This window comes from Tiliqua scincoides, chromosome 4 (genome assembly GCF_035046505.1).
Source record: "Tiliqua scincoides isolate rTilSci1 chromosome 4, rTilSci1.hap2, whole genome shotgun sequence".
Classification (NCBI taxonomy): domain Eukaryota; kingdom Metazoa; phylum Chordata; class Lepidosauria; order Squamata; family Scincidae; genus Tiliqua; species Tiliqua scincoides.
Window position 1 is genome coordinate 114,569,561 of NC_089824.1, and position 26,549 is coordinate 114,596,109.

Below are 26,549 nucleotides of genomic sequence, written 5' to 3' on the forward strand. Positions count from 1 at the left end.
ATTCTGGATGACTGATCACTTTCCATATTATGTTTCAGCTTTTTTACTGTGCTGGTTTTCAATCACTGGTTCATAGATGAATTGATGACCAAAAACTAGCTATTGGTGGGGCTTTCACAGCCAACTAGCTACCTCCCTTCCTGCCTTGCTGGTTCTTGCAAGGCATTTTGGAGCACGACCTGCCTTTTTCTGCCATTATTCCATTCTTTTCAAGTACCCCTTAAGGTCCTGTTGAGTGTCCCTGGGAATGCATGAATACCTGGTTGGGAACCATTGTTCTACTGGTATGTTGTTTACAGTGCACTTACTCCGATAGTGTTTACAAAAAGGTGGTGAAGATCAGAATTTAAAAAGAATAAAAATGTATCTTATGAACTTTTACTACGTTTTTAATAAATTAGAGACTACAGTTCTTAGGTAACAATTAGTGGTATGCTATTTTTCAGGATCTGGCCTCGGGTAAAATCAGACAAAACTATAGTCAAACAGCCCCCTGAGTTTAACCCCTGACTTATCTGGGGGCCATAGAAAATTCCATGATTTTGACTTAAAACCTGCCTTATCTGTGGGGTTGACTTATAGGCAAGTGCCTGCGGTATTTTTCAAGGCATTCTATTGAGAGTAACTTGACCTTGTCACATATTTTGTAGTCAAATTTAAGGTAAAGATGCAATATAATGAAATCATCCAAAGAAAGGGACAATTTGGAAATGGAATGTAATAACAGTTCTGCCTTAAAAAAACTCATTAATTTTTGTTTGATATGTAATAATACATTGACTGGAGTTGTTTACTCTTTCCTATGTTTGTTTTCAACATTTAATGTACTTTTATTAGGGATACGCCAATGTCCCCTACTTATAAAACCTCTTGCCAGTTGGAGGCTAAATGTTTGAAGCATAAAGAAGCTGGGAATAAGACTGAAGGAATGATTCGTTTGGCCTATGAAAAAGGTGATTTGCACAGCAGAGACTTCAAAAGCACGCTTGCTGCGGATGAAACTGTTGTTCGATATTTGAATGATCGACCAGCAATTGATGCCTTACAAAGTTCAGATGCTTTCTTTAGAACTGCAACTCCTACAAGATCAGAGGAAGAGAAGACTGAGGAATACAGAGGAGATGAGAATACTAAAACTTCTTTAAGTACTGCAATCCAGGATGCTGACATAAAAGAATTACAGTTGACAGAATCTTCGGCTTCTTCTGCCAGTACCTCCAGTGCCCACAGATTAGATATCTTAAAGCAGCACCAGCATGATGCTAAATTGGAAAAACTGAAGGAAAGAATTAGGAAGCAATGGGAACAACCAGAAGAACTGAGCAGCAGAGGGCAGCATTTGGAATATGTGGATCATCCAGTAATTGTTGCAGCTACTGACAATACAGTGACTCCTAAAGTTAGAAAAGTGGCAACTGCACCTCCTGCTCCCTCATATAAAGGTACATAGTTTCTGAACCTTATGTGTGTGTGGAGAGAGATCTTTATTTTTTGGTTGAAACCGACCTTGTATTTTCTTTTGCAACTCTTTGTGATGATTGATTAGAACCTTATCTGAGATGAAAATTTTTTAGAGGGAAAGGCCTTTTATTCTTTCTATCCTTCTCTTCCTTCTGTCATTTTTCTACCCATGAGAAAACACTCATTCTGTTCCCAGAAGCCCACGTATGCCAAAAAACATGGATAGTCAAATCCGCTGTCGGACTGACAGAGGTCCTCCCAGAGTCTTTTAAAAGGAACATCCAGTTTTTGCTAAACAAGAAGTTCCTCTTGAAAGGCTCAGGCAGGCATTTGGAGTCACAGGGAGGCCATGCACAAGCTCCCCAAACTCAGACCTCCAGGACTCAACCTTTGGATATACTCAGTTGCAGCTTTGTGACTATAAAACAAATCCGTGGAGCCACTGTGTATATAATTGGGAGTGAATGCACGAGCCTTACAGTGTGCCAGTAGTGATTGTTTGTCAAGGAACACAAAACACCTTGGAACAGTGGTTCTCACACTGGTGGGCCGCAACCAGTTTGTGTAAAGCTTCCCCTGTCCCTTTAAGGGGCGGGGAAGGTGGAAAGCTTTAGATATAGGCTTTAGATATTAGATATAACTTTAGATATAGGCTGATGGGTTCTGAGCTGTCTGTAACAGATCAGGAGAGAGATCTTGGGGTGGTGGTGGAGGACAGGTCGATGAAAGTATCGACCCAATGTGCAGCGGCAGTGAAGAAGGCCAATTCTGTGCTTGGGATCATTAGGAAGGGTATTGAGAACAAAACGGCTAGTATTATAATGCCGTTGTACAAATCTATGGTAAGGCCACACCTGGAGTATTGTGTCCAGTTCTGGTCGCCGCATCTCAAAAAAGACATAGTGGAAAAGGTGCAAAAGAGAGTGACTAAGATGATTACGGGGCTGGGGCACCTTCCTTATGAGGAAAGGCTACGGCGTTTGGGCCTCTTCAGCCTAGAAAAGAGACGCCTGAGGGGGGACATGATTGAGACATGCAAAATTATGCAGGGGATGGACAGAGTGGATAGGGAGATGCTCTTTACACTCTCACATAATACCAGAACCAGGGGACATCCACTAAAGTTGAGTGTTGGGCGGGTTAGGACAGACAAAAGAAAATATTTCTTTACTCAGCGTGTGGTCGGTCTGTGGAACTCCTTGCCACAGGATGTGGTGCTGACGTCTAGCCTAGACGCCTTTAAAAGGGGATTGGACAAGTTTCTGGAGGAAAAATCCATTACGGGGTACAAGCCATGATGTGTATGCGCAACCTCCTGATTTTAGAAATGGGTTATGTCAGAATGCCAGATGGAAGGGAGGGCACCAGGATGAGGTTTCTTGTTATCTGGTGTGCTCCCTGGGGCATTTGGTGGACCGCTGTGAGATACAGGAAGCTGGACTAGATGGGCCTATGGCCTGATCCAGTGCGGCTGTTCTTATGTTCTTATGAAGCAGCAATGTGATCCCCAGGATCACAGGATCCCCAGCTAATGGGGGTGAGGGAGATGCTTTCACTTACTGTGGGCTTTTGCAAGCAGCAGGAGGTGCAGGGAGCCCTGCGTAGCTCTCCGCAGGGCTTCCCGAGGCTTGGAATGTTGAGCAACAGCACACGCAAACGACTTGTGGTTTTGCATTGCAATCAGGAGGTGGTTTGCACGCGCTGTTTCTGAACATTCCAAGCCTCTGGGGCCCCTGCAGAGGGCTGCGTGGGGTTCTCTGCACCTCCTGCTGCTTGCAGAAGCCCACAGTAAATGCCCCCCCACCCCCGTTAGCGATGCAATCCTGGGGGTCATGTGGCTATCCTTACTGCTCCCCCGCAAAGACTTACCTAGAGAGTAATACTCCCTAAAAGTTTGAGAACCACTGCCTTAGAACACTGTTGTTGACTGTTATGACAGTATACTAATTTACCCAAAAGATTTTTCTGATACAGCTTATTTGAAACTACTGGCTGCACATGCTCAACAGAGATAGAACACAGTGTTTGCTTTTAAGTGGAAGTATTGTAATCGGGCAATTATGTAAGTAAATTATTTTGAACCTATACAGTTTTTGGCTCTCTTTGAGATTAATTTTTCCTGTAATGTCCCACCACCTTACTTTTTGGTACCTACCAATGAATACTGTTCAGAAATTTCTGAACTTGCCTGTTAGCACAGATTTGAAACACTGGATTTCTTTGTTTTGGTAATGAACTGGTTAATGTTCACTAATTGCTTAAAATGGATTACTTTCTTCTCACATGCTCAGCTTTGTCCGCTGAAGACATTTCATGCACATGATGTATTTCATACAGTTTCATTGAAATAGTTTTAGCAACAAAATCTGCTAAATATAACTGTACTATTCTATTAGGTTTTAATCCAACAGAAGCCAAGATTCGTACCCCTGATGGAAAAGTGTGGCGTGAAGAAGAATTTCTTAATCTCAGCAGAGAGTTATGTCGAGACTTAGAACTTCAGTTAGCAGGTAAGTTAGCATTCATCTTATTAACATTCATCTGAAGAGGAAAGAGCTGCTTGCCTATACTTCATCAATCAATCAACTGACAAATGATACTTTATGGCACACTTACCTACACATCCTATGGATTTTTTAAAAAAATGAAAACTCGCAGCAGACTGGGTAAGCCTACTTATCTGCAGATTTTCTATCTGTGAATCTGGCTCAATATGGGTCCCCCGGATCTGGATGGAGCCAGACTTGACCCAACCAGAACCCTCCAAAGCTGACCAGAGCTGTGCTCCCATCGCCTCTGGAGGGCTTTCTGAAGCCTACAGAGGCTGTGCGCATCTGCCCGCGACCTCTATGGTCTTCAAAATTGGAGTTTTCACATTGGAAGTAGCATTTTTTCACCTCTAGGAGGCATTCTGAAGCCCACAGAGACCACTGGTGTACTTGTGCAGCCTCTGCGGGCTTCAAAAAGCCCTCCAGAGGTGACCAGAGTACAGCTTATCCACAGTTTTCAGTATCCGTGGGGTGTCCAAGAATGAATCTGCCTTGGATACCAAGGCCCTGTCTGTACTTCAGATCCAGAAATTCTGACTTGAACAATGATTGTCTAGACTGCTGAAAGGATGAGGCTGCTAGTATTCTCTTGGAAGTCTTGCTGCTCCAGTTCTGATAGCGTAGATGGTGAATCATGTTCTTGTCTGCTTGTTGTTAAGAATATTTATATACCAAGTTTCGATATAAAAGTTCACTGGTTGTTCTTTTGCTTGTGTTAATGGTTCTTGTACATTTTGTATCAGAAGAAGATTGTGCTGTGAAGGAGATGCCAGCTGAGAAAAGAAAGGATAGAAAAGCAACCCGGCCAGTGCGCAAAATCCAGAAAGTGACTCTATATCCTAGTCCTGACTCCAAACTGGGTAAATTCAACATTAATGTTTGCTTTTCAACATAAATGTTAGCCCATACTCTTTTTAAAAATGGGATTCTACTTAAATTTTTCTCTTCCTTGTTCCAAGTATTGTTCTGTGGTGCGTGTTGTCCTTTATCTTTACTTCACCATCAATCCTGGCCCCCTCCCACGACCCTATTTGCCCACCCCCATCCTCATCACTGCCCACTCTGCGTCCTCTCAGAACTGTTCACTGTAACCAAATACCTTCAGTAAAGCATTTGATAAGGTTCCACATGACATCCTAATCAGCAAGTTGGTAAAATATGGGCTAGATACAGTCCTTAGGTAGAATTGCAACTGGTTGATTGAAGATACACAAAGGGTGTTCATCAATGACTTCGGCATCAACCTGGAAAACTGTTTCAAGTGGGGTACCACAGGGCTCTGTCTTGGGCCTGGTTCTCTTTAACATCTTTATCAGTGACTTGGATAAGGGGGCTTCATCAAATTTGCAGATGATACCAAGCTGGGAGGAGTAGCACAAACAATAGAATACAATAGAAGCCTTCAGGAAGACTTAGACAAAATGGAATACTGGGCTGAAATGAATAAGATGAAGTTCAACAGGAATAAATGCAAAGTTCTGCATTTGAGGAAAAACAACCAAAGATGCAGGTATAAAATGGCAGATGGTTTGGCAGCACTACATGTGAGTGGGATCTTGGAGTTGCGGTGGATCCCAGAATGAACATGAGTCAGCAGTGTGATGTGGCTGCAAAGAAAGTGAATGTGATTTTAGTCTGCATTACTAGAACTGTAACTTCCAAATCGTGAGAAGTTGTGGTTCTGCTTTACTCTGCATTGGTTAGGCCTCACCTGGAGTATTGTGTCTCATTCTGAGCACCTCACTTTAAGAAAGTTGCAGCCAAACTGGAATGAATTCAGAGAAGAGCAACTAGGATTATTAAGGAGAACAAGCCCTATGAGGGAAGATTGAGGGAACTTGGTACGTTTAGTCTGGAGAAGAGATGGCTAAGAAGGGATATGATTCCTGGAGGGTTGTCGTATGCCAGAAGGGACAAATTTGTTCTCAATTGCTTCTGAAAGTAGAACTAGAAACTGCAAGAGAAGAGATTCCAGTTGGACATCAGGAAAATATTTCTGATGGTAAGGGCGATTTTTTTGTAAGGGACACTGTGTCTCAGTGGGTTCAACTGCTGAGTCGACAAGCCTGTTGACCACAAGGTTGGCAGTTTGAATCTGTGCAGCAGGGTGAGCTCCTGTTTCTTGTCCCAGCTCCTGCCAGCCTAGCAGTTCGAAAGCATGTAAAACTGAGTAGATAAATAGGTATCACCTTGGTGGGAAGGTAACGGCGTTCTGTGCCTTAGCATTTAGTCATGCCGGCCACATGACCACGGAAACTGTCTACGGTCAATGCCAGCTCTTCAGCTTAAAAACAGAGATGAGCACCGCCCCTAGAGTCAGAAATGACTAGACTTAACGCCAGGGGCGAATCTTTACTTTTACCTAAGGGCGATTTGGGAGTGTAACAGATTGCCAAAGGAGGTAGTGGATTCTCCCTCACTGGAAATCTTCAAGCAGAGGCTCAACAAGCACGTGGTGGAGATGCTCTAGGAGGATTTCCTGCTACACACAGGGGTTGGACTAGATGACATTTTAGGTCCCTTCCAACTCTGATTCTATGACTGGGACACAATTTCTGTTTTCTGAAGGAATACACCAGATGCCTCATGCTTTACTTGCTGGCGCTGTAGTCCAGTGGTCCTCAATCTTTTTCATTCCCATAAGTTGCTGCTGTCCCACAACTGAGGCTTCGTGATCCCATTGAGGTCCTGACCCCAAGATTGAAGAACTGTGCTCTAGCGTGAATGTTTACCTTGCTAATGATGTTAAAACCTAAGAAGCATTGGAACATTACTCCATGTGTCATTGGATATTTGTTTAGGTGGTACCAAAGCAATAAGTGTGTCATCCTGGCGGCATGGACAAAGACTGGCAAAGATTATACTGGGTCCAGCACCTAAAGTAGAGCAGCAGGACAATCAGCTGTTACCTAGTGACAGAACTGGGAGAGAGAGGTCCACTAAATCTGGTAAGCTGAGCTATTGAAGTATTTGAATCTTTTTGAAGTATTTAATGTTATATAATTAATTTATCAAATGACTGTAGAACAGGGGTGCTCACACTTTTTTGGCTTGAGAGCTACTTTGAAACCCAGCAAGGCCCGGAGATCTACCAGAGTTTTTTTTACAATGTTCGCGCCATCATAACATATAACATTTATGTGTACAATGTATGTTGGTGTACCTTGAGCCCCACTGAGTATAACAGGACTTACTCCTGAGTAGACATGCCTAGGATTAGGCTGTGAGGCTGCAATCCTAGCCACACTTACCTGGGAGTAAGCCCCATTGAGTACAATGGGCCTTACTCCCTGCGTTTCTTCCCAGAGGCACCTGAAGGGGGGGGTCGGCACTCCGCGATCTACTCATTTTGCCTCGCGATCTACCGGTAGATCGCGATCCACCTATTGAGCACCCCTGCTGTAGAAAGTCTCTTTGTGCAACAAAACTGTTTTATGGAATTATCTGTAGTTGAAAAAATTTGCAGTTAAAAAACCAACAAAAAAACTAGCATCTTATTTCTGTTTTGTGACTCTTGATATCTATAACTGTTTGCAGAGACATTTTCCTGAGTTTCAGTAGGCATATCTAAAAAAATTCCTGAATATAATTAATCTTAACAAGAGGGAAGGACATAAATCAGATTTTTAGATATCTTTCTCTCGGGACCTACACCTTTTCTTGTGAAAATGTAATTAAATAAGCCTTGTATACAACGTGTGAAGCTGATGAACCCACTTGAAGTGAAATACTAGTGTAACAGTTGAGAGATTATGCTCATAGTGCAATACAATGAACATATTGAATATTACGCTAGTCTTTTTGACAGTTTGGTAACTCCTCCATTCCATATGTGCTTTTAACAGGTTAACTGAGTCGCTCTGGCAAAATAATGGAGTTGGGACCCAGATGGTGTTGTGTTTTTCATTTTTAATAAATAAAAAAGCCTGTGGCTGTGAGACAGTACAACTAAACAAGCATTTCTGTCCCCTCCAGGGACTACCATAGAGATACTCATAAGAGACGTTAGGGCATAATTGTATTTCTTCCCACTAATCCAATTAGTTTAATTTTCCATGCATATGCTCTGAGCCTCTTCAGTGTAGTTGAGTAGATGTTATGTGCACTCTCAGCCTTTAGCTGTTTTCTCCTTGCCATTCTTTTTCAATTACTTTCATCTTTGAGGGCAGATACAACTTATGTTACATAAAAGGATCAGACCTTCTCTGTGTTAACTTTTTGAAGAATTGCTACAGTGGAGTCTTCTCTACCCTGAGTACATTATAGTGCACAGTTCAGATGATTTATACTAGAAATGCCAAAATCTATATGAGCGTTGCTTGAAGTGGCACCTGCATGGTGGTATGCTTTGATCTTTTGTTTACTCTTCTGTTGCTCTTTGCCACAGATGTTGAGCCCATATAAATTCTGCCTAAGCATTAAGAGGCTTTCCAGACTGACTTTGTACAGTAAATGCTCAGTTGTTGCTCATTTGTAACCGGTTGTCCAGACACTCTGCCTCAAAGTAACACTTTTGTTATAAGGCTGTTGCATTGTTGGTAATATTTCTCTGAGAAAATGTAATCTCCCTGCATCCAGTAGTACACCTATAGCTGAATACCATGTGGAATATGGTTAAGGTTTAAGGATGAATAAAACAACACCCCTTCTCTGAATCTGACATCTCATGACCTTTCTTGTTAAGGTGGTTTTTTTCTTTTTTTTTACTTTAGAGCACTCCCCAATTGTACCATTCAAGCACAAAAATATTTATGTAGCCCCTCTTAAAAAGAAAAAAAAAGTAAATTCAAGCAAGACTCTATTTCCTGCTTCTCCTGCAGTGCTTGATCATGTCAGGAATGTAGGAACTTTTCCCCCTCCAGTACTTAACATCTATCTTGCTTATTTTTTAAAGCAGCGAACATGAGTGCACCTATATTATCAACAAGTTATGCCAGTCCACCAAGTTGGAATGGGATCTCATTCTAATGACTCTGGCTCAGGGCTAATATAAGTGCAGAGTTAAAAGGAAAACTCAGGCTCTCTTAATCTGGCAGACCTTTATAGTCTTGACTCTTGACTGTAAATCACCAAGGAGACTGAATTAAGTTGTTCAGGGAAACAATCTAGAGCAGTGGGTCTCACACATTTAACACCAGAACCCACTTTTTAGAACGAGAATCTGTCAGGACCGGTGATGTAATGACTGGAAGTGACATCATCAAGTAGGAAACTTTTTAGCCACCCTAGGCTGCAATCCTACCCACACTAATCCAGGAGTAAGTCCCATTTACTATCATTGTTAAAAGAATTTACATAGTAGCTTGTTAAAAGTACAGGTCTGTAACATTTCCCCAAATGCAGTCACATACCATGGTAGAATCAAGTCTAATACATTAAAAATAAAATAGAGAAATGAACGGGGAGCCACCTGAAATTGGCTCCCAACCCACAGTTTGAGAAACACTGATCTAGAGAAATGCGTTACTCCAACCCTTTACTAGTGAATAAAATACCTACTTCTACTGAATTACTTTAACCAGTACCACAATACAGAATACTTATGCAAAATACCTTAATGTTCCATATATAGGTGCCAACAGACCCCAGGCTTAAAAGCTATTGGCAACTTAATAGTATCTCTTTTGTGTCTGTGTTCAGTGCATGTTAAAGACCCACCTGCATTTGTATGCATGTTGTGAAAAATTGCCCTCATGCAGTGCTCCATCATTTGCATTCATTGTGAAAATCATACGGTGGACTGAAAATGGCATAAAAGACAGTAGCTTGAATCGGTGGAGCCATAACTAAATTATCAAAATACGTTGCATTTTGGTTGCAATATAAATACACTAAGTCAATTTATTTCTAATTACCAGCCACAAGGGTATTTTTTAAATATGTTTGAATCTTTTGCAGCTGGTTCTCCAATAATGGATGCTTGAATATCCATATTTATCTTGCTTTTCTAAATCACTTTTGTTAAGAGATCTTAATGTATTCAGAACTGATAAATACTTTATCTTGAATGGGAGTTTAAATAAAAATGGTACTGTCACCTACTTTCATGTGACTATCATGAAGCAAAATATTTTTACTTATTGGTTCTACTTATATAGTACTCATGAAGTATGGTATTATAGTATATAGTATAGTATTTCTTTACTCAGCTTGTAGTTAGTCTGTGTGGAACTCCTTGCCACATGTGATGGCATTGGGTCTAGATGCCTTTAAAAGGGGCTTGGACAAATTTGTGGAGAAAAATCCATCACGGGTTACAAGCCATGATGTGTATGTGCAACTTCCTAATTTTAGAAACGGGTTATGTCAGAATGCCAGATGCAAGGGAGGATCACCAGGATGCAGGTCTCTTGCTGTCTTGTGTGCTCCCTGGGGCATTTGGTGGGCCACTGTAAGATACAAGAAGCTGAACTTGATGGGCCTATAGCCTCTGATGCAGCAGGGCTGTTCTTATGAAACCCCAAATGGATTGTAACTGACACTTTTATCCCCACTCCCTGCATTCTAGCATCCCACACTGGAAAGACGGAATCTGAACCTGTGCTGGATGTGACCACAAAACCCTGTTCAAGAAGTCCTGAATGGTCCCGGAGTAAAGTAAGAGCAGAGAGTAACCTGAAGAGAAAAGAGTCTGCTGTTCAGGATGCTCAACATGGAGATGACCATGTAAATAAGGACTTCTTGCCAGTGGAGATCCGTGGGATTCTTGATGACCTGCAGCTGGATTCTGTGTCTCAGAGTACAAAACAAGAGCGGGAACAATATCCGAATCGTAAATCAGCAATGCTTTCTGCATTCACCAGGAGCCACAGCCCAACAAAGAGAAAACCAGACAAGACAGCTGCTAATGATGAGCCTCAAGTCACTTCAAAGAAACGCCACTACGATACAGATGAAGTACGCCAATTTATTGTTAGACAACAAGAGGAGAGGAAGAAGAGGCAGAGTGAAGAGAAGAAAGCACAGAAAGAGGCAACAGAACAGAAGAATAAAAGACTCCAGGAGCTTTACAAGAAACAAAGAGAGGCTCTGTCGTATAAGACAAAGAGCACGTTGGCTCCTGAACTAACCACCAAGCCACTACAAGAAACTTATTCCAAACTACTGCTGGAGCAAACTTTGCTGGGGGAATCGCCACAACCTGTACAGGTGGTATATTTATAGCTAGTTTGTGAAAGTGTGTGGGGTACTTCTAGGGACAGGAACTCAAGTGAAGTGACTCGACTCTGTCACAAAAATCAGCATTTTTAGGCATTGACTCCGGCATTGACTTGAGTCTGAGGCCACTTGACTCGGCACTGATTATCCACACATGTGCACTGGAGTCTGTGTCTGGGTGTGCTTGCTTACTTTTTGCATGATGTGAAAGACCTTGTGGAGCCATCACTCAGACTGGGTGAGCAACAGGGAAGTTCCAGCCAGGAGTCAAGGAAGGGTTAATGTTTTACTTTTGCATAGGGTGGGAGGTGGGAGCAGGCTCTCTTGCCCATCTCTAAGGAATTGGACAAAGGATGGGCGGTCTGGCTTTTTTCTTTGGATGAGGGAAGGCAGAAGGAGAAGCCCAAGGGGGTTCTTGCCTTGGAATTGACGGAGAAGCCCATGGAAGGGGAGGAGGCCGTTCTTAGTGCACTTTCCGACTGCATGGCTGGTTCCTGTGTGCTCCAGTAGCAAAGCTAGAGGAGGTACAAAGCATCGCAGGGAGCCTCACCTTGGCTTGCAAAGCACATTGTGTTGCATGGAGCCTCACTGCAGGTGTGCAAGCGGCCCCCTCTCCTTCACAGCTAGTGCGGCAGGTGAGGCAGAATCACCCTGTTGTTGTCCATGGAAAAGCACCACAGCTGCCCTGCCTGCTTATGCCTGAGGAGGCTCTCCTTTCACAAGAAAGCGGGTGGAAGGTGGTGATTCTCATGGACAATGACGGACAGTTCTGCCTCTTCCTCTCCTTCTGCCCCGCTCTGAAGGGGAGGGAGCCACTTGTATGCCTGCGGTGAGGCTCCGTGCAACATGTAGTGCTTTGCAAGCTGAGTCCCCCTGCAAAACTTAGTGCTTTGTACCCCCTCTAGCTAAGCTACTGGTGGACTCTGTTGTTACTTGGGAGGAGGAAACCTCATTGAATGACTGGATGTATGGGGCTACTTCTGAGTAGAGCTGCAAAGGATTGGGTCATCCTGGTAAGTCTCACAGCTGCTGCGCTTGACCCTCCTTCCCCTTGCCAATTGTGTTCCCACTCTCATGCAGTCCGTCCCCTCCCGCCTTGTTTACAGATGGGAAACAAGTGGTTGAAGAGTAGTAGTGTAGTGGTTGAAGAGAACTCAGGGTAGTGGTTGAAGAGAACTCTGACACGCACGCACACACACACACACACACACACACACACACATCCTGGCAGCAACCCCGTTTTATTCCATGGCTAGCTTTTTAAGGGAAACGACTCATGACTCAAGTCTTTTCAAGTTGCAAAAACTCTGGGTGACTCAGAAAATCTGCTCCTTGTGACTCGTTTTTTAGTCGAGTTGTATGGGGGGCTTAGACTCATGACTCGACTTGAGTCAAACTGCACCAGACTTGCCCATTCCTGGATACTTCTCAGTATTAAGGAAAAAATTAACATGAGAAAAAACTAATAAAAATTACTAGCAGACAATAATGCTTGGAGATGCTAAGTAATACCCAAACTAAATTGCCTATAAAACACTACATAGATGACAACAGCCTAAAGAAGGACAGCACTAACATGTCCTTCGTTTAATTATATACTTGCATACTGGGAAAAGCAAATAGACATTGACTTGCATGAATTTAGTGGATGATGGTTAATGATGATAGCAGTGATTTTGATATGCTTCTTGTTTGCAGTTCAGCACCAGTCCACAAACTTATCTCCTGTCAGGCCGTAATAGGAAAATTATGTAAGGATGTTAGATTTGGGTTGCCCCCCCCACCCCAAACTCAAGCTTCTTACCTTAGCTATTTCATGAATGCTAGAGCCTTTCAGCACATGGAAGGGCATCTTTGGATCCAACTCAATGCACTTAAATATGAACATGAGATATATACTTAATACTGGTATTTTATTATTCCAGCTTAGCCTGTTTTATTATATTTGGAACCAAATGCCAGTTGTTGGAATAAATGTCCATCTGACAGAGCCATCCTCTTTTTTGGGAGCAGGGGAAGGTTTATCTTGTTGATTATTTTTTAATGACAAACATCTATATTAAAAAATTACCACTTTTTGTTTAGCCCAAACCTGGATATCAGCCGTCTGGAGAATCCGATAAAGAGAACAAGCTGCAGGAGCGTCCACCCAGTGCATCTTCCAGTAGTGATATGTCTCTGTCTGAACCGCCTCATTCTCTTGTTAGGTGAGAGAGAGTTAAGGCTGCAAAAGTCTTGGGGGGGGGGCCTTCAAAACCTGCTATTAAAAAGTTGTCCTTGTAGGCAAACTTGGAAACGTAACCAAAATACCCATAGAAGTATTTGAGATGTATTGTTTATCACTTTAATTGAAACATGTAAAATCCATTATCTGGAGGATTTTATACAATGACATGATAAGCATGGTTTCACTATATGAAATGTAGTTTAAGATATTAAAGATTTAATCAGGACTGTGTGTTTGCTGGCATTCTGAGGAATTGCAGAAAAAAAGTAAAATTATATTGGACATAGAATTCAGCTTTTGGTAATTCTTGGGTTTCTTTTTCTTTTTTTCTTTTTTTCTTTTTTAAAGGAGAGTACAATTCTAGCCCTTATTGAGATTATTTGCTTGAAAGTTTATGGGCAATTCCTGCTGAAGTCTCAGGTTTCCAGTGTGGTGAAGTTTGTTGCCCTAAACAGCATCTTGCTCTTACTAAAAACAGAATAAACTGTACAGAATGTCACTGCTTTCGTATCCTGCTTTACTCTGTCAGCTTCACCTCCTTCAGTTGTTCAAAAGTCTCTTGCTTCCTCAAACAACTTTGACCTTTTTCTCTTGCTGCCCCTTACACTTGGAATTTACCTTTCAAAATCTGCAAGATTTTTCTTTGCTTACTTTCTTCATTAGTGTCTTAAAATCTGCCTTTTTCTGTAAAGCATTTTGCACTGTGCCTTGGGTCCCAATGCTATCCAACTTTCCAGCCTGGGGCATGTACTGCATCCTGTGGTGGGAGGGGGCAGTCACAGAAGTCTCCTCATGGTAAGGGAACATTTATTCCCTTACCTCAAGTCTGCATTGCAGCTGCATCAGTGCTGGAAAATTGGATAGGATTTGGTCCTTAGTTGTCTTTCTTTGTTATAACTGATTTAACTGAAATGATCGCATATACTTCCTCAGTTTACCCTGGCTGTATCCTCCTTTCTTCCTCTGCTATCACCATCTAGATTATAAGCAGCAGTATAGCTAGAAGCCACAGTACACTGGGTGGCAACATTGCATGACATCAATGTCACTTCTAGGTTCTCCTCTTCCACAAATGTTACTTCTGGGTTTTCCTCTCTCAAGTGGAGGTGCTAGTGGCAGTGACAGCCTTGTGATCCAGCTGCTCTTCTCCGGATCACCTTCTCATGCTTCGGTGACCTCGTGCTCTTGCTGCTGCCCTCTTCTTTTTGAGGTTCAACTAGTTTCCACTTGCTCAACTTTAATAGAAACTACTCAGTGGCACTCCCCTTTGTAGTGCCAAGTGCACGTGCCCTACCTGCCATACCTTAGATACATCACTGATTGCAGGCTCCTTAGAACTGAGACCAGTTTGTTCCCTGTATGCAAAGTGCCATGCACATAGATCGGTCTGTATAAGTTTAAAAGAAAAGTTATGGTTATAGCATAATCCTTGTACATGGTACAAGGAAAAGCAGGTCCTTTTCCCCCAGAATGCTGTCTAAAAGAGATAAGTGGAAGAACAGAGGAAGGGGAGGAAATGAATGCAAGGGAAAGAACATATGATTATTATATACATTTACTTAGTTGCAATGCAGTTCAGGGACTAGAGAAATGGATCAAAGACTTCACAGAAAAGGTGGCCTTGAGCAGGGATTTAATGTAAACCAAGGAGGTGGCATAATGGAGGCATATGGAAGGCAAGAGCCAGGCACAGGAGGTTGTGCAGGAGAAAGGTGGAGTTGTTTGAAGAAGCGGAACACTGTTGAAAGGTTGTGAGTGATGGAGCTACATAAGTGAAGCTCACAGGCGGGTATGTGTCAGGATATGAGAGCAGAGAGAGAAGCAGGGGACAGGGCATAAAGAAAAACAAGACCATATGTCTCATCTACGGGCTAAATTAAATAGAACAAATAGAGCAAAATAAATTATTTTTAAGTAGGATTGCATTGTTCTCCACTATTCGTACTGTTCCATTAGATATCTCTGAATTGGTGTAGTGTTTCAGTGGGTTGTTTGTATGCAAAATCCAGCTCCTACTGTCCTGAATTTAATATTCTAGATGAAATCTAGAAATTGACTTGTGATCTGAGTCTACTACATAAATAAATCCTATTAAAATGTGATACTCATTTGTTGACAACAAGTTTGTAAGTGAGTAAGTTCTGCCTGTTGGTGGGGTGGGAAGCCATGTTCTAACTTCACCAGCCAGGTGTAGGAGAGTATAAGGACAAAATATTGTCCAATATAGGCTCAAAGGCCTAAAAGATATTTCTGTAGATGAGCATTTAATAGTCAAATGCTGTTTGAACTCAGTTTTTGTAAACTTATGAGAATTTTGACTCTTATTTTCTAGGAATAATTTATTTGAGTCTTTATGGATGCAGCCAGATAGGCTGAATTCAAAAACCCAGTTTCCATGCTCACAGACTTCTGCTGTCTTGAGCAGAGGTCTCTTCTCACAGCTTTTGACCCTGGATCACATGGGTGTCTTTGAAAAGGACTTTGACGCTGGATTGTCAACCAGGAAGAACTACAGCACAGTGGTGGAATCTATGTCTTTGGCACCTCAGCCATTTGTAACATCTGCTGTGCAGCCCACCATTAATCAATATAAAAGTAAACTGGATCGTATTGAAGCCCTGAAGGCCACAGCAGCTTCCCTCTCAAGCCGAATTGAAAGTGAAGCAAAGAAGCTAGCTGGAGCTGGAATTAATTATGGTGTAGCATGGAACTCTGAGCGTGACTTGCTGCAAGGAGATCAAGGTGATGGCTACTGGGCAAAGGTTGCCAGTCCACCTGTGAGAGAAGATGATGTTTTTTCAGCCAGGCTTCAGAAGATGTTGGGTACCTGTGTGTCTCATACAAATTTTGATGATAGTCTTCCTGGAGTGGGAAATCTTAGTGAGTTTAAAAAGCTTCCGGAGACCATCAGCCCTCACACTTCTGCCATTGGCTTTCCTGGCAACCACAGACCTGAAGGAATACTAGGAGATCTATCCAAGAAGCAAACATGCTCACCTGGTACAGAAAGTAAAATTATAGCTCTGCCTGATTGTAGTGTAGGTTCAATAAGTGAGGGGCCTCTCAGTGATGGTCATCTGTCTGAGGAGGAAGGAGAGCAGCATGAGTGTTCACCTTTAAAGACAGCCGAGATGTTAAAGGAAAAGGAATTCTGTGTTGCTGATAAAACTGGCTATGAGCCTATAAAAGAATTTCAGAAGGATGCAGAGAAATATTTACCCATTTTCACACAGATGAGAAATGTTTCAAGACCCTGGGAAGAACTGACTAAGGGAAGCCCACATAGTGTAATCAACATATTTGCAAAATCTTACCAACAGTGCGGGAAAGGTAAGGAAAATAAGAAAATGGGTGATTACTATCTCTATTATTTTGTTGGTAACTGCTAGAATGACTGCAATGAAATCTCAGGTTCAGCAATTTAAATTGTGTAATAAATCTCTAGCTTAGTTTTGCTGATATCTGTATTTGTTGATTTGTAGAAAATTCCCATTTACTTTGGAAAATTTTGATACCTTCTGTTTTATGTTGAATTCACTTCAGGATCACTCCTCTTCTCAACATTGCATTACCCAAAAAGTATATTCTTCAAGTACAGCAGACTGAGATTATAGTAATACTGACCTAATACATCACTGGAAGTAGGAAGGGGTATGTTCTTGACTAGTGAGATGCCCTCCTACTCCTGGAGGCAGGGTCGGATGACAGTTGGAAGTCTGCAGGGCATTCTGACCTCAGTCTGGCTCTGCCTCTTTCAGAGAAAGGTCGGTTGTTTTAAGCTCCAGAGATCTCAGCTTTTGTGGGAAGTCTTTCCATTTTGTTTTACCTTTTTCTTGTCTGTTTTCCTCATATGTTTTCCTCTCTCATCTCTTCCTCCTTAGTCAGGGTATGGGCCCTTAGTCAGGGCATGAGAGGAGGTGCTTGTCTGCTTCACTTGCACAGTTTTGCTGTAGCTAGGAAGCCTCTTTTGCTGCGCTTGGCATGGGTAGGCCTTCTGGGCCTCAGGGAGGGAGAGGGTCCAGAGGCTTGCCATTGCCAATGAGGACAAAGCAATAACAACAGGTCACAGATGAGTGGACCCCTTCAGGCTGCCATTGCCAGCAAATCCTGTGTGGCTGAGGCCCAGGGTTGTTTGAACAGTACTAATGGCTACTCTCCCTCATACAGAGACAGTGTGACCCTATAGGAGCATAGGCTGTGGTCAGACAGCACTGAGGTAATCTCCAGAGGGCTGACATCAGCAACCTGCTCTGTTTTTCCCTGTCTGTTTCACCCTCACTGGATCCCAAGGTTCAGGGGCCAAGGCAGGCAGTGGGGAGGCACTCCTCTACTAAGTGTTCTCCTTGGGAGGGGTCTTCAGGGCAGGGTAACTCCATTGACCCAGGCACCAGAGCTCTGATCCTGGAATGTGCCAAAGCAGCAGTAGATGTGGCAGTAAAGGCCCACCTGCCTACCAGAACACCCACTAGCACCAAGCATAGGCATATTTCCCACAAAGGGAAATGCCTGCTGGGCACCCAGCCCCATTTCCCATTCCTGCAACTGATTCCTCCTTGGAAGTCCTGGTAGACCCCCTCACACCAATGATCCAAAAAGAAATCCAGGACAATGGCTCATAAGGCCAGTTTGGGGAAGAAACTCCCTTCCAAAAGGAAGCATAGGGCTGTAGTAAGGTCCTATGCAAACCAGAGCTCCTTTTCTCCTTTGTCCACTGAGATAGACAGGGAGGAGGGGGAGCTATCAGACAAAGAAGAACGAGAACACAAGATGGACCCAACTATATTGTGTTGGATTCACTTCAGATCATTCTTCTAAATATTGCATTACCCAAAAAGTGTATTCAAGTCCTTGGTACAGCACGCTGAGATTATAGTAATACTGTTGTAATACTTCTCTGTCAGATTGCACATCTCAGGCATTTCTAGAGTGAGATTTTGTTGAGATGATTCAGTCTTTCTGAAATGCAGTCTACATTTAGTTTTGACTTTCCCATCTTTTTCAGGGTTTGATGAATGGTCAGATCAAGGGTCACCAACCCAGCGACCTGTACTTCCAGTCATGAGCCCTCCTCCTAGTATTGTATCTTATGATGATGATTTCATCTCATCTCAGGGAAGTGGAACTGTGACAGACAAAAAGACTGCTCTTGAGCCCAGGTACCTATGAGTTTACAAATTGCTGTGAAACAAAATAGATGAAAAGTGATGTGCATTGAAGTATATTTCAATACATTTTGCATGATTTGTATTCTGTTTATTCCATAGAGTGGAATGCGTCTATTCAGGACTGTAACCAATCAAAACCAGCAGTTAATGGCATTGAACTGAATAAATATACAATATACCAATCAAAAACAGCGTTTCCATCTTAATCTATTCACACTTCTTTAATGGCACAAATAGTGCTTTGTTATTTCAATTGTTTTTGACATTCTGAGTAATCTGTCTTGAGAATTGAAGTACAGGTGTGCCCTGGTATCCACGGGGGTTCCATTTTGGAACACCCCCCCCTTAACTAACACTGCAGATACTGGCAAATGTTCCCCCCCACCCTCTGGAGGGAAAATGCTCCCCTTGCCTCTGGAGGGTCCTCTGAGCCCAGCAGAGGCAACAGATGTCCATTCACGGCCTCTGCTGGATTCAGATTGAGCCTGAGAAGTAAAAAAAGCAACTTCTGAGTTTTTGTTTTTTGTTTTTGTAAAAGCAGAAGTGACGTTTTTAATGCCTTATAAGGCACTTAAAAATGCCTTAAAAACATCATTTCTGGTTTTACAAAAAAACCCAGAAGTTGCATTTTTTTTGAGGGGAATAGAGCTCCATCTCCAGAGGGGTGTGTGCTGGGGCCCCACGGACTTGATCTGCAAATAAGTTAATCCATGGATAGGAGATCCACAGGTATGGGGGGGCACCCTGTATTGCAGACTTTCCTTTATTAAAATGCTAATTTAGGACTGCCAACTACTTGTCCTTCAGGAGAGGGACAAAATATAAATAAATGTACCTATTTCTAAAACAGCAGCATAGGCATTTTGAGATAATGAAGGATGGGAATTTATCACAATTTATTAAACACAAGTTATTGTATGGTTGTAAGAAAAATGTCTTCTTTATTCCTTATTATAACAACACATTTAAAAGTAAATCTATTGTTATGACTTATTCAGCAGATTAATCTGCCATTGATTATACTTTGACTAAAGCTTGCGACTCTAGATATGTATCGTCAGCAGTTCCTAAAGTTATCTAAAGTTATCTAATGCTTTTCTGCTTTTAAAAGCAGGTAAAAGTCCTTACCAGTGTCTCATATGACTTCATAAGTGTTTCAAATATTTCTTTAGTTGTATGATGAAATGTTGTAACCGAAGTTAATTGTGTCCTTAAAAAACCATTTTTATATGGATTGGTGTACTTGAGAAATACTAGTGATATTTTTGTTCTGTGCTAGTATTAGTGGTGGCAACAGCAACAGCCTCAGCTTGAAAGAAGATTTTGCTAGTAGGAAATCACCTTATGGGCTACAGGCTATAGAGCATACTCACCATTCCTCAGGCCCACCATCTGCAGATTCTTCTCGTTCATCTGCATCTTCTAAAAGAAGGGGGAAAAAGGAAAGTAAGTTTGCCGTTTCCTATGTTTACATTCCTTTGTTAAGTGTGAAGCATACATTTTTTGTTGATTTAATGGGCTAAAGAGAGGAAGGCGTGTCTGTTAAATCAAAATGCATTGAAGTGGAGACCCACATGCGCAAAACATATATTGCAACTTCTTAATGGATTAGAAAACATTCATTGTTTCTTAATATCAGATCAAATTATTTTCCCCCATACCTGAATTATGTTGCGATCACATGCTTGCACTCTTTTATCAGAGAGAGAGAGAGAAAGAGAGAGAGAGAGAAAGAGAGAGCTGAACATGATCCTCACACTGTGATACTAAACCCTAATGCCCAGGCCACATTGCCTAGCATATTTAAAAATCTGAATAGCTTGGGAGATGAGATGGATCCTTGTGGCATCTCATATATCACTGGCTACATGATGAATCAGTAGTACTTGATGAATCCTGACAACCTTCTCTTGAGCAGTGACTGTAGCCATTTAAGTCTGAACTGAAAGTGACTTACCAGGAAAGATCTTGGAGGAATGGGGTGTAGCATAATGAAAAGGTTGTCTTGGGGTGTGGCTGCTGTGAAAAAGGCAAATTCCATGCTAAGAATCATTAGGTTAGCAAATGAAAATATAACCACTATTATAATGTTCCTCATTCAGAATACTGTTATCAGGGAAAGGACTTCTAGGAGAAGGCAGGCTGATTAAGGTGAATAGCTTCTAGTGGATAGTGCGCATCCATCCCTTCCTGCTTTCCACCTTCCCTTTATTGTACCAGCAACTGAACAGAGGAGAGCCTTAATACTGTGCCATTCAAGGGTATAGAGACGATGCAGGGCCACCTCTCCCCTCCCAGGACAGCGCTGAATCCCAGGGGTTCTTATAAATAGTAAAACCCACAGTAGCATCTACAGGGTGAAGAGACATCACAGTCCACTGAATTACCCATGAACATGAACCAGTCAGACAAGGGTTCAAAGTATGATTAGTTTTTTAAAGGTTTAAACCAGTGGTTTTCACGCATTTAGCATTAGGACCCACTTTTTAGAATGAGAATCTGTCAGTACCCACCGGACGTGATGTCATGACCAGAAGTGACATCATCAAGCAGGAAAATTTTTAACAATCCTAGGCTACAATCTTACCTACACTTATCCAGGAGTAAGTCCCACTGACTATCATTGTTAAAAAAATATACATAGTAGCTTGTTAAAAGTGCAGGTCTGTAACATTTCCCCAAATGCAGTCACATACCATGGTGGCATCAAGTCTAATATATTAAAAAGAAAATATTGAAATAAATGGAGATCCACCTGAAATTGGCTCGTGACCCACCTAGTGGGTTCCAACCCACAGTTTGAGAAGCACTGGTTTAAACAAAAAAGGCAGTTAAACAACACGGGGAAAGAAAGGTGGGTAGTAAAAATAGAAGTAGGTGAATGGAAAATGCCTGAGCTTGTCTTGAAAGCATTAAGGAATGTTTTCACTAAAGGAGTGCAATAACCATTAATGCCCAGCAGATGCTGCTGGAACGCTACTCAGATCACTCAACCTTCTCCCCCCCATCACTGCCGCCACCAAAAGTATGTAATGGCTGGAGGAACAGAGAAACAAAACCAAGATCTGATCACACTCATGGGATCACACTCATCTAGCTCATGGGTTCCCAACCCACAGGTGGTCCACAGGACCCTGCCAGGTGGTCCGCGAGGTCTTCTGAAGAAAGGGGGGAAAAACTCCCAATGCATCCCAGGAGGGGGAAAATTACTTTCCAGCCCCAGTCACTTTGGGGCAGAGCTTTGACAGTGCCTTCTCATGGTTCCCCCCTCACTCCTCCTTTCTCCTCACTGCTCTGCATCTGCCTGGCTGGCTTGTCTTCAGTTCCAGTGGGATGAGGAGGATCAGCAGGCTTCTCCTCTGTATGGTTCTGGTATGTGCTGATTTCTCACTCACAGCAGGCGCAGCGGAGACTGTGCTGGAGGCCACAACGTACACAGAGGCTTACGTACTTGTAGGCTGGGGGGAGCTGATGCTTGGGGAAGGTGATGGAGCAAGGGACGGAGACCAGCCAGGGACTGTGTTCACCATCGCTGCCTCTCCAAAGGAAAAAAATGTAATTTTTGCTGTTTTGTTTCTCCTTTGGAGAGGCCCCTGCTGCAAACACAGCTTCTGGTCACTCTCCATTCCATGCTTCACAGCTTTGGGAGCTTGGAGAGGCAAGCTGGAGAGAGTGAGTGCAGTCCAAATCAGCCACTTGCAGCCCAGGAGAGGGGAAGAAAAAGATCAGCCCCTGGAAAAGGGTCAGAACAGTATCTGATGATCACATACTGTATCGGGGAGGGGGGGGGAGGCAGGCTGCTTGGCTGGAGATGTGCCTTCCGTCCTGTCTGGGAGTTGCAGAATCCAGACTTGAATAGAACATAAGAACAGCCCCACTGGATTAGGCCATAGGCCCATCTAGTCCAGCTTCCTGTATCTCACAGTGGCCCGCCAAACGCCCCAGGGAGCACACCAGATAACAAGAAACCTCATCCTGGTGCCCTCCCTTCCATCTGGCATTCTGACATAACCCATTTCTAAAATCAGGAGGTTGCGCATACACATCATGGCTTGTACCCCGTAATGGATTTTTCCTCCAGAAACTTGTCCAATCCCCTTTTAAAGGCGTCTAGGCTAGACGCCAGCACCACATCCTGTGGCAAGGAGTTCCACAGACCGACCACACGCTGAGTAAAGAAATATTTTCTTTTGTCTGTCCTAACCCGCCGAACACTCAATTTTAGTGGATGTCCCCTGGTTCTGGTATTATGTGAGAGTGTAAAGAGCATCTCCCTATCCACTCTGTCCATCCCCTGCATAATTTTGTATGTCTCAATCATGTCCCCCCTCAGGCGTCTCTTTTCTAGGCTGAAGAGGCCCAAACACCGTAGCCTTTCCTCATAAGGAAGGTGCCCCAGCCCCGTAATCATCTTAGTCGCTCTCTTTTACACCTTTTCCATTTCCACTATGTCTTTTTTGAGATGCGGCGACCAGAACTGGACACAATACTCCAGGTGTGGCCTTACCATAGATTTGTACAACGGCATTATAATATTAGCCGTTTTGTTCTCAATACCCTTCCTAATGATCCGAAGCATAGAATTGGCCTTCTTCACTGCCGCCGCACATTGGGTCGACACTTTCATCGACCTATCCACCACCACCCCAAGATCTCTCTCCTGATCTGTCACAGACAGCTCAGAACCCATCAGCCTATATGTGAAGTTTTGATTTTTTGCCCCAATGTGCACTTACTGACATTGAAGCGCATCTGCCATTTTGCTGCCCATTCTGCCAGTCTGGAGAGATCTTTCTGGAGCTCCTCACAATCACTTCTGGTCTTCACCACTCGGAAAAGTTTGGTGTCGTCTGCAAACTTAGCCACCTCACTGCTCAACCCTGTCTCCAGGTCATTTATGAAGAGGTTGAAAAGCACCGGTCCCAGGACAGATCCTTGGGGCACACCGCTTTTCACCTCTCGCCATTGTGAAAATTGCCCATTGACACCCACTCTCTGCTTCCTGGCCTCCAACCAGTTCTCAATCCACGAGAGGACCTGTCCTCTAATTCCCTGACTGTGGAGTTTTTTCAGTAGCCTTTGGTGAGGGACCGTGTCGAACGCCTTCTGAAAGTTCAGATATATAATGTCCACGGGTTCTTCCACATCTACATGCCTGTTGACCTTTTCAAAGAATTCTATAAGGTTCGTGAGGCAAGACTTACCCTTACAGAAGCCATGCTGATTCTCCCTCAGCAAGGCCTGTTCGTCTATGTGTTTTGAGATACTTTGCAAGGAGTCTTCCCTTGGAGCTGGCAGGCACTCTGAAGAAAAAGCAACTACAGATTTTTAGAGGGGTGAATGGGGGGGGTGGGAGAAGGATGATTGAGGAAGCCTTTGTCTCTCCCACCCACTTGTGTCGGGTCTCCAGCCTCTTTTTTGAGTGCAAAGCTTGTTGGGGGGGGTAGGGAAGGTGCAGAGGGTAGGAAAGAATTTAGGGGTGTGGGAAAGGAACTCTCAGGTGGTGAGGGAAGATCAGGCTCACAACCCAGCCAGTGAAGGGGGCTGAGAAGACAAACTGCGACAGTCCCCCCCCCCTTGCATGCTAAACTGGTGTGGCGGCTGCTTGTCTCCTGGAAAGACTCTTAAAGGGCCAGTAACCAAGGCAGTATCCCCAGAAGGCAAGCAGAGCAATTTTCTCAACCAGAGAGGACTGAAGCTAGGCAGCCTGGTCAGCCCCAGCAACAGCCGCACTCCACCCCATACTCTTCCTGGCAGTCAGTGGGCTATTTTGTTGCTGCTGCTACCACCACTTCTGCTTTTAAGAACATAGAAGAGCCCTGCTGGTTCAGGCCAAAGACCCATCTAGTCCAACTTTCTGTATCTCACAGTGGCCCACCAGATGCCTCATGACATACGCAAGACAACAAGAGACCTGTATACTTTTGCCACTCCTGGCATTCTGGCATTCTGGGGTACCCCACTTTTAAAATCAGGAAGTTGCACATATAGCCCTCATGGCTCGTAACCTGTGATGGACTTTTCCTCCAGAAATTTGTCTGTTCCCCTTTTAAAGGCCAGATGTTGTCATCACATCCTGTGCCAAGGGGCTCCACAGACTAATGGCTGAGGGGGAGACCAGGCAGCTTGGAATCAGTTGGACACTAATGACGACGTGTGCATAGCTTTGAGCAGCAATATAAACCCAAGAATTTCACAGCTTGTGAAGCAAATGCAAGCACAGCCATGACATTAATTCTCAATACTTCTTCATGTATTACGAATTTAATTGTATTTTTTGTGTGCGGTAGTGGCGGGTTGTATGTGGTTCTCAGCATCTCCAAATTTTGCCTTAGTGGTCCCTGAGCTCCTAAAGGTTGGGAACTACTGCTCTAGCTAGACCATTGGTTCCCAAATTTTTTAGCACCGGGACTCACTTTTTGAGATGACATTTGATTGGGACCTACCTAGCTTTACAAGACTAAAAAAAGTCTGTATCTGTGGGGGATCTGTTCCCGCAGATACTGAAATTTGCATGTAATCAAATTCACGATTTTTGGCCCCATATTCCTTTGAAGGGAACTGGAGCTATACTTCAGTTGCCTCCTGAGGGCTTCCTGAAGCCCAGAGTGCATGTCCACCCTCTGCCTCTGCGGGCTTCAGAATGACCTTTTTGGCCAAAAAAAGCCTGGAGGACTTCCCTGGGTCTCAGAATGCCTTATATGGCATAAAAATGTCACTTCTGGTTTTCTTCGGGAAGCATTTTTTCAGAAGAAAAGGATATTATGAAGCCTGAGGCGGCGGGCAAATGCATGCTGCCTCTGTAGGCTTCAGAAAACCTTCCGGAGGTGACCAGAGCGCGGCTCAGCTGGGGCCAAGACGGGTTCAACACAGGTCCAGCAGACCCACGTTGAGCCAGATCCATGGATAAACAATCCTTGGATACGGAGGCCCCACCTGTAAACACAACAGTGTAGCATAGTTTTGCTTTCCATGGGGCTCAATACGTTTCTCAACTTGGAGGGAGGGACTTCCTTCTCAAGTGTTTTCCAGGGACTGCGTTCATCTGATTGGGACCGTTCTGGTGGCTTTCCATTCCTCTCAGCCTGCACTTCAAAGTTGACTGAAGCATGTTTTCCACTTGCCAAGGAACACAGGTTTAGCTCAGTTTCACTTTCCATAGGACTCAATACATTTTTCTTGTCAGTTAACAGCTTGTCAGTTTTATAACCCACCAACAATTAGGTCATGACCCACAGTTTGGGCAGCACTGAACTGGACAGTTCCTAGCTTCAGCTACTTACATGGCAAGGAATTCCCCAGTCATTGCATTTGTGGGTGAGCAAGCGGGTGTTCCTCTCTGAACTCCTAATGAATTGGTCACTCAGATGGCTGATAGAGGACAATGTCCACTTCCTGTCAGCTGGGAAACTTATAACTTTGTATTGATTATGGGCACAATCCTATCCAACTTTGTGGGCTACAGCGCACACCCTGTTGCTGTGGTTGCATCTGTGCTGGAAAGTGGAATAGGATTGGGCACTATGTCATCAGGATACATGACAGGAGAAATGTAGCTTTTTATTCTAGAAAAAAGGCAATTAAGCAGGTGGGGGGCATAATTGAAGCTTATAAAAATTATCTGTAGTCCGGAGAAAGTGATGAGAGAGGAAGTGTTGGGAGAAAAATCTCTCTCTAAACATAGAACATGAATAATTGAATGAAATTGTCAGGAGATTTAGGATAGACAAAAGAAGTAGTTCACACATATGTTTATAAAGAAAATAGTTCATTTATATGAAATTTGTTGTCACAAATTCGTTGATAGCTACTAGAATGGCTGTTTTGATCTTTAATCTCTTGTGGTAGTGTCATAGGACCACAGTTTGGATTGGGGCAGCAGTATGAATGTAGAAGATATTCGACGCTTTATCTCTGCACCATTTTCCTGTTGAAAATTTCCTGCTGAAACCCATGACACAGCTATTTAACCATTAAAATACCATTTGT

General features: G+C 43.3%; 1 protein-coding gene across 2 annotated transcripts in view; it reads left to right on the forward strand.

The window, feature by feature from the left end:
- CEP350 (centrosomal protein 350) overlaps positions 1-26,549 on the forward strand; it is a 126,273-nt gene that overhangs the window by 30,597 nt on the left and 69,127 nt on the right. For both annotated transcript variants that reach the window (XM_066624015.1, XM_066624016.1), the window contains exons 6-14: positions 838-1,442; positions 3,858-3,971; positions 4,754-4,870; positions 6,812-6,958; positions 10,519-11,159; positions 13,254-13,375; positions 15,728-16,725; positions 18,398-18,551; positions 19,840-20,006. In XM_066624015.1, the coding sequence (XP_066480112.1) occupies positions 838-1,442; positions 3,858-3,971; positions 4,754-4,870; positions 6,812-6,958; positions 10,519-11,159; positions 13,254-13,375; positions 15,728-16,725; positions 18,398-18,551; positions 19,840-20,006 (3,065 nt within the window). The remainder of the gene's footprint in view (positions 1-837; positions 1,443-3,857; positions 3,972-4,753; positions 4,871-6,811; positions 6,959-10,518; positions 11,160-13,253; positions 13,376-15,727; positions 16,726-18,397; positions 18,552-19,839; positions 20,007-26,549) is intronic.